Genomic DNA, 19,867 nt, shown 5'->3' on the forward strand with positions numbered 1-19,867 from the left:
CTCCCATGATATAGCAGAAATGGTCATTTCTCCCAAGTACTTCATTTTTATTTTGGAGCCCCAGAGTAATTGTGCCCAGCAAAGGAGTCAAAATGGAGAGACATAGTAAGTCGCCATCTCCTTCTCTAGTCACTCAAACTAGGTTATAGCCTTTGGCAGGCTAGACTTCCAGGCAAGAGGTGAGATTTCTCTTTGGGGCAAGGGTGTGCTAAGGGTTTCTCCCAAATAGATTGGGAAGAAAGCAGAAAGATACAGAAAGAGACAATGATAGAGCTGGGTGCAAATACAGCCAAAGAGACAGACAGATGGACACACCACAGATCCCCAGGTGGGTCAGGAAATGCCTCAGGGACTGACTCTGGTCCCAGGAGATGATGGTGGCCCAGGAAGTGCACGCTGAATGTGCGAACACTGGGAAGCAGGCTGCCCCAATCCTAGCCCCAGCACAAGAAGCTTTCCAAGGAGGGAGTGGGGAGGTGGAGGGGGAGAGGAGGGAGAAGAGGTCTACCTTATAGGCAACTCGAGCAGGGCATTTCTTTCCCAGGCCGAGGGGTGGGGACATGTGTTTCAGCATCTCAAACATGTCACTGTAACTGATGCGCCCACTGGGAACCAATCAGAAAGAGGCAGAGGCACCGCAGGGAGGGGACATCAGCGGCAGGAGGGCAGCACAGAGGTTAGGAAGGAAGGGAAGGGATGGGGAGAGGAGAGGAATGGGAAGAAGCAGACAAGAAAACAGATCCAGTTAATCAAATGTTTCCATTAAAAACATAAAAAAATTAAAAGTAGGTAAAATGAGGGATTTCTCTGCTTTATTTTTTTATCCCCTTTCTTAGTGCCCTCCTCCCCCAGCCCTGACCCCTATTGTACTGGTCTGCAGAGAGATCCCTAGGTCGAAGTTACACCTTGATGCTCTAATCCCTGCAGCAGTGGACGGGATGATTGATGTCTAAGGTAATGGACATGGAAAGGGATGAGGGAGGGGTGGGCTAGGTTGGCTTTTTAATTTTATTTTCTTATTTTGATTTTTAAAAAAAATAATTTAAAAATGCCAAATCCAAAAACCTTTGTATTCACCATGCCAGGGAAAGCTGGTAGACAGAGTTATGGGACAGACAAAGCTCTGACTCATAGAATCATAGCCAATACTTCCTTTTTGTGGTCAAGATTTCCTTCCAATTTAGGTTAAAGGCTAAAAAAGGAAAAAGGGAGAAAAGAAGAAAAATCCTTCTGTAAAACACAAATGAAATGGGAAAGTGGAGTCACTTTGGAATGTTCATTCACAGGGAGAGCTCTGTTTCCAAGGCCAAACTCACAAGTACCTTCTTTGGGACCAGAGAACTAATGGATCTTGCAAAGGGAACATTAGCCCCTATGGTAGAGCCTTGTAACCCAAGAAGTGGCGGGCAGGGACTGTATCCTAGGGCAGAGAAGGTATCTCAGCAGGACACAGGGGAGTCTGACCCAGAGAGCAGGCTTGTGCTCACTTATAATTCAGCCCCGTAAGATTACCAATAAATGGGACTGCTCTCTCCCAGGGCTGACAGGGAGAGCTGAGTCTCAGCACGAAGGAGAGAAGCCAACTTGGCTCGACCACCGCCTCTTGATTTCTTGCCATTTTTCTGGGCCACAGAGCTCAGATAACATCCCTCCTGATTCGGAGGGGCCCATGCCAAGCCTTAGCTTTAGAGGTTCTGAACCGTCTAACTCTGGGTCTCTCTGCTTGCAAGAGACAGCACTGATGACTGCAGAGACACTGCATTTGCGGAGGGGTCTTTCTTTCTCGGGTTCCAGCAAAGCCCTTACTGCTCTGAGAGGCAGGCGGCCGCACCGTTACACCTCTGACCCCGCCCTGGATGCCTCCCCGCTCCGCCCGGGCAGGACCCGCGGAGGACTCTCTGGGCGGAGGGGGGCCGAGAGGGAGGGGATCTCACACCGCCCTCAGGCTCACAGGGCGCGCGCGCCCGCCCGTCTCCGGGGAGCTCAGAGGGGACATCGCGCCTTTGGGCCACCATAAGCCCTTTGGCTAGAGTTTGGCTTCCGGCCCAAAGCCCTGGCTTTGATCTGGTCTTCCCGGCCAGTGTTCTGGACTGTTCAGCTCTCTTTTCTCATCCTTGGGTCTTCCGAGAATCACAGCCTCCCTACGCACCGAGGTCCGGAGGGGATAAGCCCTTCAGCGAACCGGGGCGGGAGCCTCACACGGTGCGCGGGCTTCCCCAGCTGCAGGACCCTCTGGGGCGCGTCTGTGCGTGCGGAGAAGGGGGCGGGGGAGCAGGGGGAGCAGGATCTTCTTCTCCTGGGTCCCCGCGCCCAGAGAACCAAAGCCCGCTCTCCTCGGCCAGGCTCCTTCCTGCGCAGCCTCTCCCTCCACACCCTGCAGCAGCTTTCTGGTGCGCTGTCTCATAAGGCTGCCTGTCCCCAGCCAGCTGGGAGGGGAGATTAGATGGGGAAAACAAAGCGTCCGGAGGTTAGATTGCAGGGGAGAGGGCGGGGCGGGAGGGGGAGAGAAAGAGGGAGGTGTCAGTCATTCCTGTCTCAGGCATGGGGTCAGACACATCATGGTTACTTTGTCTACTGTTGGCATTTCGGGTAGGAAAGAAATTATGCTGGATGGATTCTCTGAAGTTGCAAACCTTGTAGGCCAACCTACGAGGGCAGTTCTTTCCTAAGCCAACGGGTGGCGCAATACAACGCAACAAACTGTACATATCCTTATAATGAATCCGGCAACTAGAAAGGAAACGTCACATGTTACAACAAAGGCACGATGACCCCTTCCCCTCTGCCCCTCCCCCATGAGAAGGTGGGCACCTGGGAGGCTGCTGGGCTCTGGGGGGAACCTCACCTGGATTGGGGAGGAGGGGGGGTGCGGGGGTGGGGTGGGGAGGGGAGGGCCAGGCCGCGGGCGGCTCGCTCCCAGCCCCGAGCGTTCCCAGCACCACGTGTCAAGGACCAGGAGTCAGCCCACGCAAGAACTCCCTGACTGTCCCCTCTGGGCGACTGACAGTCCCCCTGGAACCTCAGTTGGCAGGGGGAGGAGGAAAACATTCTGGCTCCTCCCATGACGGACTTGTGCTTCTGTGCTCTTTTCCTCTCCCACCCATTGAGAGGACTTTTCCCCCTATGGCTACTTTGAAAGTTAAAAAAACAACAACAAAAAAAACCCTTTTCTTATTTTGCGCTTTCTTCACAAGAACAAGCGGGGAAAAAATGAGGTAAGACCCAAGAAAGGAAGATGTCTATGTCCATGGTCCTGAAAGCTGGGAGAGCGCTCTCTCCCTGGGCCGGCCATTATCAGACAAGGAGGTAGCTTTATATATTAAGATATTAAAGGCAGTTTCAGATATCCCCAATCTCCCTTGATATCCCACGTGGGATTCAGCATTAAAGAAAATGACCTAAGTAATGACCTAATGACTACTCATGAAGTTTCATGTACTTTTCCCTTGTACAACATCTTTTTGAGTAAACAAGCTCTCAGTCTTCTATGTCCAGTAGCATTTTCTTCTTATTGGTCTTACAACCGAAGGTCCTCATTCTAGCACCCAGGATTGGGGGGACAAGTTCCTGTTTAGCTTTCCCTCTCCCCAGAATTCAGTATCCTCCAATCTCAGTCTTGGTCTTTCTGGACTCACATCTGATCAATTTAGTTGCTCTGGCCAGGTTCTCAATAAATATCTGCTGAAAAGAATGCCTGAACTTCTCATTCTTGGAAGGGAGCTGCCTGGAAGTGACTGAAAGAAGGCCCAGTTCCCATAATTATTGCTTTAGCCCTGGGTATCCTCACCTTGGCTGACTTGTGGCTGACTTTATGCATCTGACTTTCAGTAAGCATTGGAGCTTTTTTTCTTTCTTCCCTTTCCTCTCTCTGACATGAGACTGCCCTTTAATCCAAGTTTCAGAAAACCATCATAGTGAGGTCTCTGTTTTCCTATAACAAGGTATCCCCTGGAAAACAGACCAAATAATTGCAAAAAGTGCCTGGACAATTTAGGGCAAAAAAGTCTCTGCCCCTACAACTCTCTAGAGATCTACAGCACTTTGCTTAGGAAGCCTAAAGAGGCAGCATGGAATAGGGCTAATAATGCTGAGCTTGAAGTTAAGAAAATCTGAATTCAAATACCACCCTCTGATATTTAATAGTTTTGTGACCATAAAAAAGTCACCTAACAACTTCCAGCCTTAGTTTTCCCATCTATAAAATAAGAATAATAATACTTGAAGTACTTACCTCACAGTGGTTTTGTGAGGAGTGAATGATATAATGAATATGAAGTACTTTATATGAGTTATCATGATTATGAAGCCTTGGTCTATGAAATTGGTTGCTAACAGAGTCACTCCAAACATAAAGACAGGTCACTTTGTCATTTAGTTTCTCTCAATCTAATGCTGAGTCTTTTGAGCACAGTATCCTCCCTGAAGTTAGCTGAGCTAAGGACACACCCATCTCTTTGGGAATCTGCCGTACTGGTCTCCTTCTAAGAGGTAACATGTCCTTTGGTACCTTTTCATTTAGGAATGTTAATTATTTATTATTACTATTATTACTAATGAAGACTACACAGGTTTAAAAAATGAGAAAAAATCTGGGCATTTCCAAGGTAAACCCTGCCTTCTTTCCTGGCAGAATGATGAGCTCTGACACCTCAGTTCCATCCTCTCTACTGATGTCAGGGGCCAAAGAGCCTTCCTGAATCTTCCAAAGCTTGTCTGATCCAAACCCACACTGGTTTGGTCATGACAGCCCCTTGTCTCACTGCTAAAGATTTTTGGAATGTTGTTTTAAAAAAAAACCCAGATAAACAAAGTTGAAGGAATAAAGGAATAACTATGACATGACTGCACTCAATATCAGGTCTAACCCTAGACCCTGCTGCTGCTCAGACTGCCAGAGATACTGAGATTTGGGGCAAGTGGTTGATATCCCTTCCCCGAGAGTGACAGTTCTGATGTGACAGTCATCAGGGTGACAAAGTGTGAGGCCTTCCAGTTCCTCAGACAAGAGATCAGGCCATTTGTTCCCGGGGATCAGTGCCTGCCTGGAAGCAAATTCAGGACATTCCTCCCTGGAAAGTTTTCTCCCTAAGGAGGAAGTTCTGCCTGTAAGTAGAACAAATTCTTTCTTAAAATGCTGGGCTCCTTTAGAGAATAGACTAATGCTGAATACAGCCATGCAAGGGAGCAGGGACAGGAAGGGATGGAAGGGAGAGAGAACTTAGGGAAGGGCCAATGGCAACATCGGTACCCTTATCCCAAAGGAATGCATCTCCCTTTCAGTTCTTACCAGGTTTGTGCACTGAGGCTCTATGGGAAATATTCACCCAACAAAGAAGCCTAGAGCCAAACTCTAATTTTCATAGTCCCTACTTTGCACAAGGTAGGCATTCAAAAATACTTAATGCATGAATGAATCCATATTATTTTTTCTTCTCTAATGACGAAGACCCCAACTGCTGTGACTAGGGTATTTAATTGTTTATTTGGAATTCCAGAAAAGGATCTTGAGAATTCAGCTTACTTAATGTCCAACTATTCACTTCATAGTAATATAGTAACTTCTGCTTGCCTTCAGAGGAATATGATAGGCTAACTGACCATCTAGCTTAACACAATATTGTAAATCCTTCCATTTCAAACAATAGATGGTTCCCCAATGTCACTGAAGGGAAATTTCTGAAGGCAAAAATGAATGTGTGCCACAGAGACTATCTATTCTAAGATAACCTGGATTTTCTATCATCAATTAAGTTCATGAAGATAATAGAGGTTTCTTGGGTGAGTGACTAAGGAAGGCAAATTTTATTGTTTCACTTCACCTGAGAATATTCTTTATGTCCACAGCACTCAGAAATCAAATTCTTTATGATTTCCACATGGGCATCAGAACTTGGTGACAAGGTAGCCTAGCAAGTATGCCCAGAACCCCATGTCTTGCAATGATTTTTTCAATATTAGATTTCTCTACCACTAGCATGTGAACACATTTCCACCATCAATAGAAAACTCCTTTTGTAGATAGATGAGATTATACCAAACCATCATGAAGACAGTCTATAACCATTAGAGCACTCCCCAAGAGTTGCAAAGGGTATAGTTCCTGTAAATTAATTCCCAAAATTGTTTATTTTTTCTGCAACAGAAGACAGAATGACCATCAGAGTTTAAGTGATCATGCCCAAGGGGAAGAGGTACACCTTTTGGGATAGTATTCAATCATATTCCCTTTGGGAAAGAGCAGCCTTGCTTTTTTCATGATAGTGCTAAGCAATCCCTTTTCTGAGCACCATGAATAAAGGGAGCAGGGGCTGTGGGACTGTCTCCTCCAGGGATCTCCACAGCACTAGGAACATACAGAGCATATACGTACCATGCGGCTGGGTCATATTCAGCCCAGACCCGAATAAATTCGTCCAGGTGGTGAGGCCCTAGGATGGAAGAGTCTCGAGTCAGGTACTCAAAATTATCCATAATCACTGCCACAAAGAGATTCAGCATCTGTAGGAAAGAAGAGAAGACAATATGGTTTTCAAGCATTTCGCAGCTAGAAAAGAGCATGTTAGAAGCTCATCATTCCTTTAAGTGTCCCTCATTGCTGTTTGCATTTTTCAAGCACAAGGATTATTATTATAGCTTAAAGGTGACAAGAACACAAAATCCAACTCAGTTTAACAGCTATTTGTTTTACCATCACAAACTATACAACCTCTCCTTCCAGAGTTATGGGAATTAATCTATCCAAACAGCAACTTTTTACTCACCTTAGACTCTCCACTTATACCTCTGCTAAAACCTTCTATAAAGCCTTCTATAGTTCTTTGTTCTACTCCAGCTTCTTTAGGATACCAAGAGATATTCACTGAGCTGATCTGTCCCTAGACACTAATATAAGACACCCTGGCCACTGTCCTGAAGGCCTGTACAAAACTGTACTAGAAATAGCTTGTACAAGACTGTACTAGAAATTTTTATATAATTCTAAAGAACCCTGAACCTGAGCTTTGATGTTGGGACCTATACACATATCTCCTTTCAATTCTGCTCCTCATTTTCTATTCCATAATCTTTCTGCCAGGCATGGGAACATAGCTGGAATGAGACTTAAAGGTTATCTAATTTAAGCCCCTCAAATTACAGATGAGGAAACTGAGGCTCCAAATGATGGAGTCGGTTGACCAAATTGTTTCCTTCATTACTAACCCAGGTTCTCTGACACCAAATCCAGCATTTGTTTGATTAGACCTCATTGTTTCCTTGATCTTCCCCTCATTAAACTCTGACTCCCCCTGCTCTTCATTCTAACTCTAAGGACTTAGAGAGGAAACTGATAGTAGGTAACTGGAAAGGAAAGTGGGTTATGGTACATTCTGCCCACACCATGGGTCTATTTTCACTAGTGAGCTTGAGTGTTCTGCAGGGCAGGCAATATTTTTATCATTAGCAAATCCATAAAGATGCCCCCAAATTAGGCAATTATAGGGCAAAATATCAGACTTGAAGATATCAAAGGTAACCTGTGATTAATTAAGCAAGGATATTTTGACAGAAGCCCTTAAAAACAAAAGCATTTAGATGAATAAATAAAAACCACTTCAGGGTTTAAAACATTTGGGCACAGTGAAACAGAGGGATGAACAATTAGTTAGTGACCACTTTCAATGGTGGCTCATTCTCCAGTTTAAATAAACTAAATAATTCTTGGCAGGGAACAATGGAGGGGGTGCATATTTTCCTAAGTCCAGTAAAAGTAAATCACAGTAACACAGTAAGAACCTTGGTCCCATTATATCAAGAGTGAACTTGCCAATCATGATATTAATTTGGGATTGCTCTCTATGGTCTTCCAAGCCACAAACAAGGAGATGCAATCTGGTGAAAGGTTTGTCAAGAATGATCTTCCAAAATATTAAGATCACTCATTGGTAGCTCCAAAGTAACTCTGAGGCTTAGAAATTCTATTTGCTACTGAGCTGACCAAGAAGTCATACGTTGTCAAGGTTCTCTCTGTCCTCACTATCCTTAGCTCTGTTTATCTCTCTTCTGTATATGTGTATCTGACTGTGTTGGTATGATCGTCTATTCAAGATGATAAAGCTGAAGTGCCTAATACAAAGGAATTATTTGATCGATCCAAACTGCATTTTGAAAAATGGCTTATGTATTTGTCTTTGAACTAAAATGCTCCCAACATGACCAGCCTGAAAAGTAACATGATATGGCAGATAGAAAATTGCCTTTGAAGTTAGAAATCCTAGATTAGAATCCCACCTCTGCCATCCAATAGATGTGTGACCACTAGCAAGTCACTTAACCTTTCAAGATTCCAGGAAACTTGGTAAGATTGAGTTACAGAATTGTTTATCTGCATCAGCAGAATTCCATGCGGTGATGAAACCACAAATCCAGACTCTGCCCAAATGAGCAGTGAATCTTTTAATCCTGGGTGCATTTATACTCAAGTCTTCAAAGAAAGACCTATGAGAATCTGCATTATTTTGGATAATCTACTAAAATGAACTTGCCATAATTAAAGATCCCAAGTTCTTAAGACTTGTGGAATGAGGATCAAAAGATTCATGTGTCACTAATAAGTTATTAGAGAAAAAGTGACAAACTATTCCAGCAGGGTAAAAGAAAACAAGACAGTCTGTGGGTGTCCTCAAGCCCTTCCCCAGCCCCAACCCAACTCCTAATGGGTGAAGGACCCCTGTTCACCCTGAAGTTTGGCAGACAATTAGTAATTAAAGCATGAGGTTCTTTCCACAAGAGAAAGAAAACCTTTCACAATGAGTTAATTACCAAATGATTGCTTCTGGGATTAAAGGGTTTGATCACCAGGGTAATAAAGGCTTTTAGAATGGAATTGTCTGGTAATGTGACATGAACCCTAATTAGAAACCAGCAGGAGATACATGGAGAGTAGAAGGAGGCTGAACTACAAAGTTTGTCTGGGGATTCAGAACTGAAGAGTGCTTCAGGGTGCCAAGGGGGGATGGGGATGGGGAGAGACATGTAGTAACCCATACTTACCAGAAAGGAACAGAGGAAGATGAAGGAGACGAAGTAAAAGTAAGCAAAGTCACTCCCACATTCATCTTTTAGTTTGGTTTCAGGATCACAGGGACGGTCGCTGAGACATGACAACATGATCTCATGCCAGGCTTCCCCGGTAGCACTCCTGCAAAAATAGGAACAGAGTCATGGTGAAATTCTGCTGGGAGAGTCAGGACTCTATGGTCATAGGTTTGACACTGGCCAGTTGTTATGAGATTTCAGAGTGGAAAAAACAGATTCATTCTCATTGAACCATCTTCGCCCATAATATTTTCCTTGAAATTGTTTCTCAAGTTCTCACTAAATCAAAGACAGAAAAAAGGGCATCTCTTCCATCTTAAAGAGATTCCACATTAAGTTCTACACTGGGAGGATTTGAATATCTTAAACCATCAAAAAGCATTTGTTTGCATTTACTCTAAATCTTTCCTGCTTCAGTCAAAGCCTTTTTTTCTACTTTTGATCATTATAGAAATGGAAATCAGTTGCTAGTCACTCTCCTTTATTCATTTCTCTCTCACTACTCAATCAAGAAATGTTTATTGAGAAGCTACTATATAATGAAGTTCTGTATTGGACACTGTGAAGAGATAAATACAAATTAGGTCAAATCAAGTCAATAAGTATTTTTGAAGTTTTCACTAGATGCCAGGCCCTTTGCTAAGCCTAGATATATGAAAAAAGTAAAAATACAGTGCTTAACCTCAACAAACTTACATCCTAATAGGGAGATAATACATAAACAGGTACCTCAGAGAGTGATCTACTACGGTAATTGTATATTGAGTTGAATCCTGAATGAAGTCAGAGAAACTAAGGAGTGGAGATCAGGAGGGAGGGCTTTCCAAATGTAGGGGACAGCAATCTGCACTGAACCTTCCAAAAGGCTGGGAGATTGGGAATCTGATCCATTACTAATCTCTGTCATGGGTAGAGGGTTCACACCTCCCTTATAACTCCAGTTCTCCTTCTCTCTAATCTTAAATAAAGATGAGATCTCAGAATGCTCTACTCACACAGGAGTGGATGAGTGTGTTAAAATTATACCTTATTCTAGTGCCCCTGACCTTCCTCTCCTAGTTATTACAATAAATGTGTAAGTGGCCAGGACAAGTATGGAAGAATGTGAGACTGAAAAGGGGCCGTTAGAAGTCATTTGCAGACTGTCCCATAAATCAAAGCTGCATAACCATCTCATAAGTGACTCAAGTCACACCCTGAGATTTTGTCCTAGTCAGGGGAAGCCAACCAGGCCTTGCTGGAAGGGCTCTTGGGCCCTCCTAAGTCTCCATGATCTGTGTGCCTCAGTTAGACTCCAGACATCCAGTGAGACCAGCAGAACACCAGAGATCACTGATAACTTTGAGATGATGTGAATGTTAATGATAACCCAAAGGGGTCAAGATAAGAGCGAGTCTGTCCCTTATGAAAATCCTATGGAAATAAGACCGCCCACACCCTGCCCTTCGAGCCCTTTCCTAAGGGTCCGTGCTGTGAGAGTGCTCCTAGCCCCAATAAGTGACTTTCTGCTCCTCTTCCCCTCCCCACTCTCTCCCCCACACCGGGTGCCTTCCTCCACCCCTCCATCCGGGCCCCATGCCATCTGCCTCCGTACCACCCCCTCTCACCATCTGATTCTGCCCGTTCTGTTTGCCACAGTGTCCCCCTCCCCCCTCCCCGGCCTTATTAAAGTGGGGCTGGAAGATTATTCCCCACTGCCATCAAGGTCTTTCCTGGAGAGCAGCCAAAGAACTGGGTGTGCCCACTACCACTCAACCCAGAAGGACCCCGAGATCTCATTTCCTTATTCAATTAGTAATTCCATAAATTAATTTGCAATACAATGAGCTGAGCCTCCTGGAAGACTGCTACCATCCCACTGAGATAAGCTTATCCCCATTCATACATATGCAAATCTGGGCCAAAAAGAAGCCCTGATCCTTTGGAAAATAGGAGGGATGCTCCCAAAGGAGCAGGGCACAAGAGCCTTGCACCCCAAGGGAGGAATGGGCAGGATCCCCTTTAACTCTGCAGTCCTATTCACCCCCTTCCATTCGCAGGTCAGTGCGTACTAGAGCAATCTGGGACAGACCCCGCAGGCTGGGACCGTGGTTTGCAAAGCATTTGATGGGCCTTATCTGACCTGAACCTCACAATTACTCTATGGAGAAAGTGCTACTTGTTTACACAAAGGAGGCTCAGAGACACCCAATCACTTGCTCAGGGTCACAATGCTCATATGTGTCTGAGGAGGGATTTGAATCCGGGTCTTCCCAATTCCAATTCCAGCATCCTCTCTACTTGGTCGCGTTGTCCCTAATGGGCCGACTCGGGGGAGGGAGTGGGCCGGCACAACCGCTCTGACTGACCTCACCGAGGGACAAGGTCAGGAGCAGCCCGGCCCTCTCCAGATGGGGGGTGATGCTTAATCAGGTCAGGAAGCTGTTAAACCAGACCCTCTGACTTTCTACCTCGATGATGGGCCGGTGGCCCTGGCTCCTTCCCCCACTGGCTAATTGTCTCCAGACGGTATGGAGACTTCCCTGGTGGACCCTCTTCTCTCTTCCCTGAGGCAGTTCCCAGTAACAGGGATAATACATCTTGGGCATCACAGTGACTTTGAGTCCAATTTTTTTACTAGAATAAAAAGTGCTGCTATAAAAATTTGGGCAAATCTATAGGAACAACATCCTCAAGACTCTGTTGCCCAGAGCTAGCTTGGCCCCTGATAAGCAAACTTTGGCTTTCTCTCACCCAGAATCCAGCTTCTGTGCCACTTTCTGGGTGTTATTTCCAAACCATCCCACCTGCACTTTGGTTATCCCCCTCCCCATTTCCACCATGGGTGGAACTCCCCTGGTACGACTGGCTCTGGTAGATGAGCTGCTGTTTTATCCTGCCTGAAACCAGGCCTCATGTCATTTTCAACCAGGTCTAAGCCAAGCCAATGAGTGCATACTCTAGCCCTGTGATCCTAGCTTCCTGTGTATCGTCATATTCCATCAGAATATAAATTCCTTTTTCTCAGCAATACAATGATCCAAAACAATCCCAAAGGATTCATGATGAAAAATGCTATCTACACTCAGAGAAAGAACTGATGGGGTCTGAATGCAGATCAAAGCACACAATTTTTCATTTTCTTTATTGTTTTAATTTTTTTCTTTTGGTCTATTTCAAAAGAAAAATATAGACGTGTTTAACATGATTGCATTTTTGGAACTTAAAGTAATTAATTAGAACTTAAATATAGAACTTGCTTACCATCTTAAGGAGAGGAGAGATGAGGAAGAGAAGGAGAAAATTTAGAACTAAAAAAATTTTTTAATTGAATGTTAAAATTTTACTTTATATGCAACTGGGGAAAATAAATTTTTTTTTAAAAAAATGTAAGGTCCTTGAGGGTGGGAGACTATCTTGTTTGCTTGTTCTTGGTACTTAATGCACATTACCAAACATATAATAAGAATTTAATAAAAGCGCTGTTTACTTATCTATCTGCCTATCTATCTTTGACCTTGGATAGTATCAATGACAGACTCTTCTGGTCAAAGGATGCCCCCAGTCAGTGTCCTGTGATCCAAAGGAAACTAATTCACTTTTTAAAGGAATCATATAGGAACTAAAGATAGAAGAAAAATGATTAGAAGTACTCCTTTCTAATTTCTACATTTCTTTAGGATGGTTATTCTGAAGCTTTGTCCCTAGGTAAAGAGACTAGTCTTTTATTGCCCCAGGCAATAGGGAATTGGATCCATGAGCAATAGCATTCAATCCTTCTCAGACTTTATTAGAGTGGGGGATTCTGTTTGATCCAGGCATGGTGGAGTGATACCACGGGAGGAGCAAGAGCTTCCAGGATCCTTGGGTTAGGGTAGCTTTTCCATTAAAAAAATATCAAAACCATCCTCAAGAATTATTTGGCTCAGGTGAGATTTCCGTCCTATTTAATCTTAAATAAAGGAGAGGTCTCAGAATGTTCTACCCTAAATAGAAGTGTACGAGCTAAGGATCATAAAGACTGCCACCTTCCGAGCGGACCGAGCTGTCAGAGCTAGTGAAAGAAAGCTACCCACCATCACCGCTCGTGGTACCGAGCGGCTACATCGATGCTGCGTCCCCACTAAGCATCATTTCCCGGCTCCGAGTGGCCTTTCCTGGGACTGCTGAATAAACCTGCTTTTGTAAACTCTCAAGTATCCCACGGATGGCTCGTTTCCTTCCGGTTTGCGCCTGGGACCCTCCTGAGCGCCTCACCTACTCTTGCTGCTGACGCCCGCTGGATGGGACTTTGCTGGGGACTCAGCCCTTAGGAGCACTGGGGCGCCCTTTTGTGCCCATAAGTGGCAGACCTAAGCATTGCCCGTACCTGAACAGCAGCATCAGGGCTTGCAGGAATGTCCGGAAATTGTTGTGCCGGTTGATATTCGTTTCATCATCAAGAGCAATGTTTCCAAAGACCTGGAGAGGAAAAAAAAAGCGAGACATCACAGACGTCCTGAGCTCGGGCTCTGGGCAAGCAGCTGCTCACCCAGGGAGGACTTGGGAAGGGGAGAGACATCCATTAGTGGAGCAGCACCGCCTGCGTTCCTGGCCCTGGGCCAGAGCCGCATGTATGTAGGTGTTCAAAAGCCAAGCTCTGGCCCCTGTCAGTGCCTAAGTAGCCAGCTGTGAAAAAGAGCAGCACAACAGTCAGAGAATACATGAGGGAGCTCCCTTCCAGGCCCCTCCTGTTCCTCTGCTTTTGGCAAATCAACAAATCATTTAAGTGTTACGTTTCTTAATTATCACAGTATAGGGGACTGTCATCGGGGAACGTGGCCTTGAATCCCACTGTGTGATCTGGTGAAGTCACTTACATTCCCCAGGCCTCAGTTTCCCCATCTGTTAAAACGAGGGGTTGGACTAGCAGTCCCCGAGACTAACGACGGCCACAGAACCCGGGGCCAGGACCATGAGACTGTGCATCCTTGGGTATATCTGTGCATTCCTGGGTCCGTGTCTGAATGCCTATCTCAGGGCTGTGTGTCTGTCCGTGTGCACCAAGAATCACAGGATCTTAGAGTGAGAAGGACCGACTCTACCCGGGGTTGCTGGCAGACATACTGGTTTGCCAAGTCCTTCTCCAGCCCATTTCACAGATGAGGAAACTGGGCCAACAGGGCTAAGTGACTCACTCCGGCTCACACAGCTAGGGAGTGTCTGAGGCCCGGCTTGCACTCAGGGAGAGAGCAAGCTTGACTGCAGACCAGCGCACTCTGCACTACGGGTCGTCTGGCTGCCCAAGAGGAATCTGGGAGGAAAGCTCCCCCGCTCCTTCCCTGCGGGAAGTCCCACCTGCACCCATAGGCCCACAGCCCTCCCACCATGTTCCCCGCCCCTCCCGGTGTTCCCCGCTCCTCCCGGTGTTCCCCGCCCCTCCCGGTGATCCCCGCCACCCTCCCGGTGTGTTCCCTGCCCCTCCGGTGATCCCCGCTCCTCCCGGTGTTCCCCGCCCTTCCCGGTGTTCCCCGCCCCTCCCGGTGTTCCCCACTCCTCCCGGTGTTCCCCACCATCTTCCTGGTGTGTTCCCTGCCCCTCCCGGTGATCCCCGCCACCCTCCCAGTGTTCCCCGCCACTCTCCCGGTGTGTTCCCTGCCCCTCCCAGTGTTCCCCGCCACCCTCCCGGTGTGTTCCTGCCATCCTCCGGGTATTCCCCGCCCCGCCCTTCCCGGTGTTCCTGGCCATCCGCCCAGGCGGGGCTGCGTCCGGAGCACTCACCTGCATGCCGATGATGGCGTAGATGAAGAAGAGCATGGCGATGAGTAAGCAGACGTACGGCAGAGCCTGTGAATGGAGACACCAAAGGAGACGCTGGTGACAGGGCAAGGGCCGCGCTGGGAGGCCTGGGGGCCAAGATTCTTGGGAAGACTTGGGCTTTCCTGTATTCTAAGGACACGGTCCCACTCGGAGACCAGGGGCTTCTTCTCGGCCCCCTCAGCGCATGGCTTTCCTCGGGCAGACAGCACAGTGTGGGCAGGGCACAGAGACTGCTCAGCCCCTGTCTCTGAGGAGGCCCAGCATTCTGTGGTCCTTCCGTTACCGCTGCCCACAGGCCCAGGCTTGGCCAAAAGGGCCTGGTGGCAGCTCCCAGGGGCCCTTGTCTCTAGGCCCGGGGTCATTGCCACCTCACCTCCCCCTCTGAGAGCGTCTATCTTTCTTCTGGTTCAGTTCCGATGCTACCTACGACATAACAACATCTGCCCGACTCACCTCAGTTGTGATGCTTTTTCCCCCAAAAATTATTTTGTATTTTTGTCCTTACTGATCTATGATTATGCTGTATCCTGTCATGTCCCCAGCACCTGGCCCAATACCTGACACAAACTGGACTTCTAGTAAACACTGAATGAATGTCTTTAGGAAACAAGGAGTAAGCAGACTCCAGTCCTAATTTTAAATAAGAGCCCAGAGTCCAGTGCCCAACATTTCCTCCAATAAACTGGCTCTCATCTGTCACCTCTATGTAATACATGGCTTTTTATTCCCCAAAGGAGCCTGGTAGTATCTGCAAACCCGAATGATACATTGGATGCTCCCTCCAGTTGATTACTTTAAAAATCTAAAATGGGACCAGTTTTAATGTGGACCCAAGAAATATTCCTATTTGTTCTTTTCTGTCTACAAAAATGCCCATTTACATTGTTGTCTGCTTTTTCTCTCTGTGATCTGTAGTCCCCTAATTCCATGGTGATTCTATTTTTAAAATAGAATTTTTATGCAAAATGGTACTTTAAAAAAGGTTCTTTAAACACCTAACTAAATGACTTTCACTGGTTTCCCACACACCCTCTTGTATATGCCCTTCAAAGAGCTCTGGAGGAAAAAAAAAAGGCTAAAAATGGATTTGGAGAGGGGCCAGGATGATAGAAGAGAAGGAGGAGGGGCTGAGAAATTCAGGAAATGTCTATCCTGGACCCTCAGATTATATTATCCCATAGGCACAGTGATTGTGAAAATTTAGCAAAAAAAAAAAAAAAAAAAAAAAAAAAAGAAAGAAAGAAAAAGAAAAGAAAAGAAAAAAAGACCTTTAAAAGGCATAATAATTTTTCCTGAATCTATCTATATATTTTACATGTATGTTTATGCAAATGCTTTCTTTGACAACATAATGTAAGCTTCCGGAGGGCAGGACTTTAATTTTGTTTTTGTTTTTGTATCTCTTACCCCTAGAATAAAGCCTGGAACTTGGGTGCATAATAGTTAATTATATATCAAAATACATATATCTATCTCTATTTAGGTAGAGAAGAAAGGGAAAGAAAGGGAACTCTAGTTTAGGTTTAATAGCCAGCAGAATACAGTCCTGTTTCTGAAGTCACCCTGGAAGGGCTTTACCTAGACAAATGCGGTTTTGCAAAACCAAACCAATAATAATAACACCTACCTACATGTATGTGGTATTTTAAGGCATAGAGAGCACGTTATATACACTATAACTATGGATTATAAGAGGCTTAGAAAGGATAGGGGAGATGCTTTGGGAAAGGCTAGAAAAGAGGAAGAGATCACTTATAAGTGATCCTCCAATGGATGGACCTGGGATGCCTGAAGGTCAATTGATATCAGGGTTACAATCACAGAGACCCGGTGGCTTGTCCTGGGAAGGCTGGACTAACTCTGCAGAAGGTAGATGGCTCTACAGGGCAACATGGAGATTGAAACAGAGGAAACAGTAACGGGAAAAAACTGAAGGCATTTAAAGAAATTAAAATGTTTTCAGAGGGAAGAAGAGGCTTGCCTTCTAATCCTGTTTTTCTCCTCTGTATCATCCCCACCCTGGCTCAGCATTTGTCCTTAGCAGGTGCCTGACAAATGTTTACATGAGACGATACTGCATCCGTCAGGAGCGTGTAACATCTCAGCATGTCTGTGTTTGCCCGTAACGCTCAGGATCAAGTCCCAGCAGGAAGCCAGGGCACCATCCTAGCGCTGACATTTCGCTGACCAGCCTGGAGAAAGCTTTGAAATCAGCATGTGTTGCCTGTTGCCAGAAAGAGCTTGGGCTCCTGGGTAGAAGCAGGAGGTGAGAGAGAAGAAAAACCAAGCCCAAAGAGAGAAGTCATCGTTAATAAAAGCAGAGCAGAGAAGAGGGAAAGGAGGAAAGGGGAAAGGAGTCCATGTCTGGATTATACCTCACAATTTGCAAGGCAGCCATCAGGGACAATGAGTTAGGTCATTAATCCCTTCTGGGAATATAACCCAATCTTTGATTTCTCAAAGCCCTTTCCCCCCTATGTATTGTTATCTCATTTGATGCTTACAAGGCAAAGCCCTCTCTTCACAACAACTCTAAGGTAGGCAGTGCCATTTCTCAGGTGAGAACATGGAGTCAATGTGGCAGAGTTGGATAGGCCATTTGACTGTATTCAAATTTCAACCATGTTAATTCCTTCCTATGTGATGTTGCACGAGTCACTGGATTAGTTATTTCCTTAGAAGATCTCCTGATCTATGAAGTGACTTAATCAATAAGGGGACCAAGAAGGGAATCAGGTCTTTTGGATGCCGCAGTCTGAATCGATCCCATTTGAGTGATCAGGAAGCTGAGGCGGAGTCAAATGAAATGGTTTGCCCAAGGCTACAAAGTGAATGGGGACAAAGCCAGGAATGGAACTAGGGGGTGTATGGAAGCCAGCTCAAGAGAGCATTCCAGTTAGTTGTTAAATTTGCAATGTTCAGAACATTTCTATTTCAGAAATCAATCGATGCTATGAACCAGGGCTTGATTTCTTTGTTTTGTTGATTTTATCTAGATTTAAGAAGTGATGGAGAAAATTTTAATAACACAGATTAAGTTTACACAGGTGTCTCCTGTGTACATTTGGGGGGTGGGGTGGGGAGGAAAGCTGGTTGTTAAATATTTGCCGACAGACTCCTAATTAGAACCCAGATTTCTTGATCCTTATACCGCATCGGTACAGTCGCTTAGTGCCTCAATCCTAGGTTACAGAAATTGTGTGATAGAGTCTATGTCTCTCCCAGGAAATGGGACTTTCCCACATTTTCATGTGTGAGAAAAGAGAAAGAAAGAAAAGGGGGAGAGGGTGGTTTAAGAGAGACAAAGGACTTAACTTCAGCCACAGGCCAGATATATGGCCCAGTGAGTGAGACAGTTGATGCTTGCATATGGCCAGTGACTTGGAAGGACAGATACCAAGCAGAACAAGCTGCTGCTGCTTGCTGCCTCCCTCCCCTGGAGGGGGAAAGGACCCCTTTGTGGTCCAGTCCTGCTTGATCCAGGAACAAAGACTAGACCCACTTCTAATTAAGTAGAATAATCCCTGCTTTCTTCCACCTCTCTAAAGATAACTAATAATAATTGCCTACATTGTATAACACTTTAAGGGATTCAAAGCTCTCTGCATACATTATCATATTTAAGCCTCATAAACGTTTGAATGAGGTAGAGGTCTTATTATCTCCATCGTTAAAGGACTTATCCACAGTCATACAACCAGTTTGAGTGGCAGAGGTGGATTTTGAACGCCAAGCTTCCTGACTCCAAACCCAGCTCTCTTTCTGCTTCATCACACTGCCTCTTCATTGGCTGGCCAGCCATCACTCACCTTGAAGGACTGAACAAAGGTCCACAGGAGAATGCGGATAGTATAGCCCTGGCGAAGCAGTTTAATGAGTCGGGCTGCCCGAAAGAGCCGCAAGAAGCTGAGGTTGATGAAGTTGTTCTGCAAAGAGGAAAGAGCTTTCTCTGACCTTCAGACACTTACTCCCATAAGTACAGCCCAGCTATGCCCCAGACACCCCTACCCGTGCCCCCTGCCACCCCAAAGAAAAGGGGTTAAAAAAAAAGAGGTTAAAAAATAAAATAAAAAATTACCGCTTCACGATCTAAGCAGCAATCGGCCACCAGAAAACCTTCCAAAAGAAAAACTCGTCATTGCAAATCATCTCACATGCAGCAAATCAGAGAAAACCCCATTCCACTCCAGGGCGCTCCCTTCACCAGGGCAGGAGAGAATGATCAGTCCTGGACACACCATCCTGGGCCTGGGCAGGCTCATTGGCTCGCCTTGGAGGGCAGGGTGGGGCCCTAGAGGGAGGGGGTCTCCTGCAGCCTTGCGTCAATGATCGGGATTGGGGTCCCCTGCGGTGCTTAGCCAAGAAGGGTCCCAGCTGCCGGGCAGGGCTGCCCCCTTGTCAAAGCAGAGCTCCGCAGGAGGGACCAATCCCCGATGTGCATCTGGCCAGCCTCGACAGAGGGTGCCCCGGAGGAGCACTTGTCCCTCCCTTACCCGAGGGGCCGAGCAGGGAACCTCCGATTGAGAAGCAGGGCATTTTACCCAGTGGACACCGGGCATGTTCCTCAGCCGGGACCACTCAAGGTGCCCATCGCCTTCTTAAGAGTTCAGAGTTATCCCCCTTGCGGTACGGCAAAGGCTCTTGACCTGGAAGTTTGGTGGCTTTTCAAGGAGGGCAGAATACATGTAGCTCACCTTTCCAAAACAGAAACAGACATGAACATGTTTCTCTGCTCTACAGGTGGCTGGAGTGGAAAAGGCTCCCGTCCCTCACCCAGGAACTCGAGCTCCCCGTGATCAGTGAATCACAGCAGCAGGGGTGGAAGGACACCAGGAAAGCCCTGTCAAGCCGGGGCTCCCCCGACAGGAGCTGTCAGGTCCGAGTGCTTTCCTCAAGCCTCCTCGGACCACAGGGCATCCCCTTGCGTGAACCTCACCCAGACTTTCCCCAAACTGGAAAGCACCGTGTGCCAAGTTCCTGGGATGGCCCTTTAAGCCTCAGTGCAGGGGAAACC

The 19,867-nt window shown here is 46.2% G+C and overlaps 1 protein-coding gene across 1 annotated transcript in view; it reads right to left on the reverse strand.

Annotated features, from left to right (window-relative positions):
• Positions 1–19,867, reverse strand: part of CACNA1B (calcium voltage-gated channel subunit alpha1 B) — a 252,680-nt gene that overhangs the window by 32,757 nt on the left and 200,056 nt on the right. The window contains exons 33-38 of the mRNA XM_051976837.1: positions 18,663–18,779; positions 14,815–14,880; positions 13,424–13,515; positions 9,031–9,178; positions 6,371–6,498; positions 509–605 (exon numbers count right to left, since the gene is read on the reverse strand). Of these exons, the coding sequence (XP_051832797.1) occupies positions 509–605; positions 6,371–6,498; positions 9,031–9,178; positions 13,424–13,515; positions 14,815–14,880; positions 18,663–18,779 (648 nt within the window). The remainder of the gene's footprint in view (positions 1–508; positions 606–6,370; positions 6,499–9,030; positions 9,179–13,423; positions 13,516–14,814; positions 14,881–18,662; positions 18,780–19,867) is intronic.

The sequence above is a fragment of the Antechinus flavipes genome, chromosome 2 (assembly GCF_016432865.1).
Source record: "Antechinus flavipes isolate AdamAnt ecotype Samford, QLD, Australia chromosome 2, AdamAnt_v2, whole genome shotgun sequence".
Classification (NCBI taxonomy): Eukaryota; Metazoa; Chordata; class Mammalia; order Dasyuromorphia; family Dasyuridae; genus Antechinus; species Antechinus flavipes.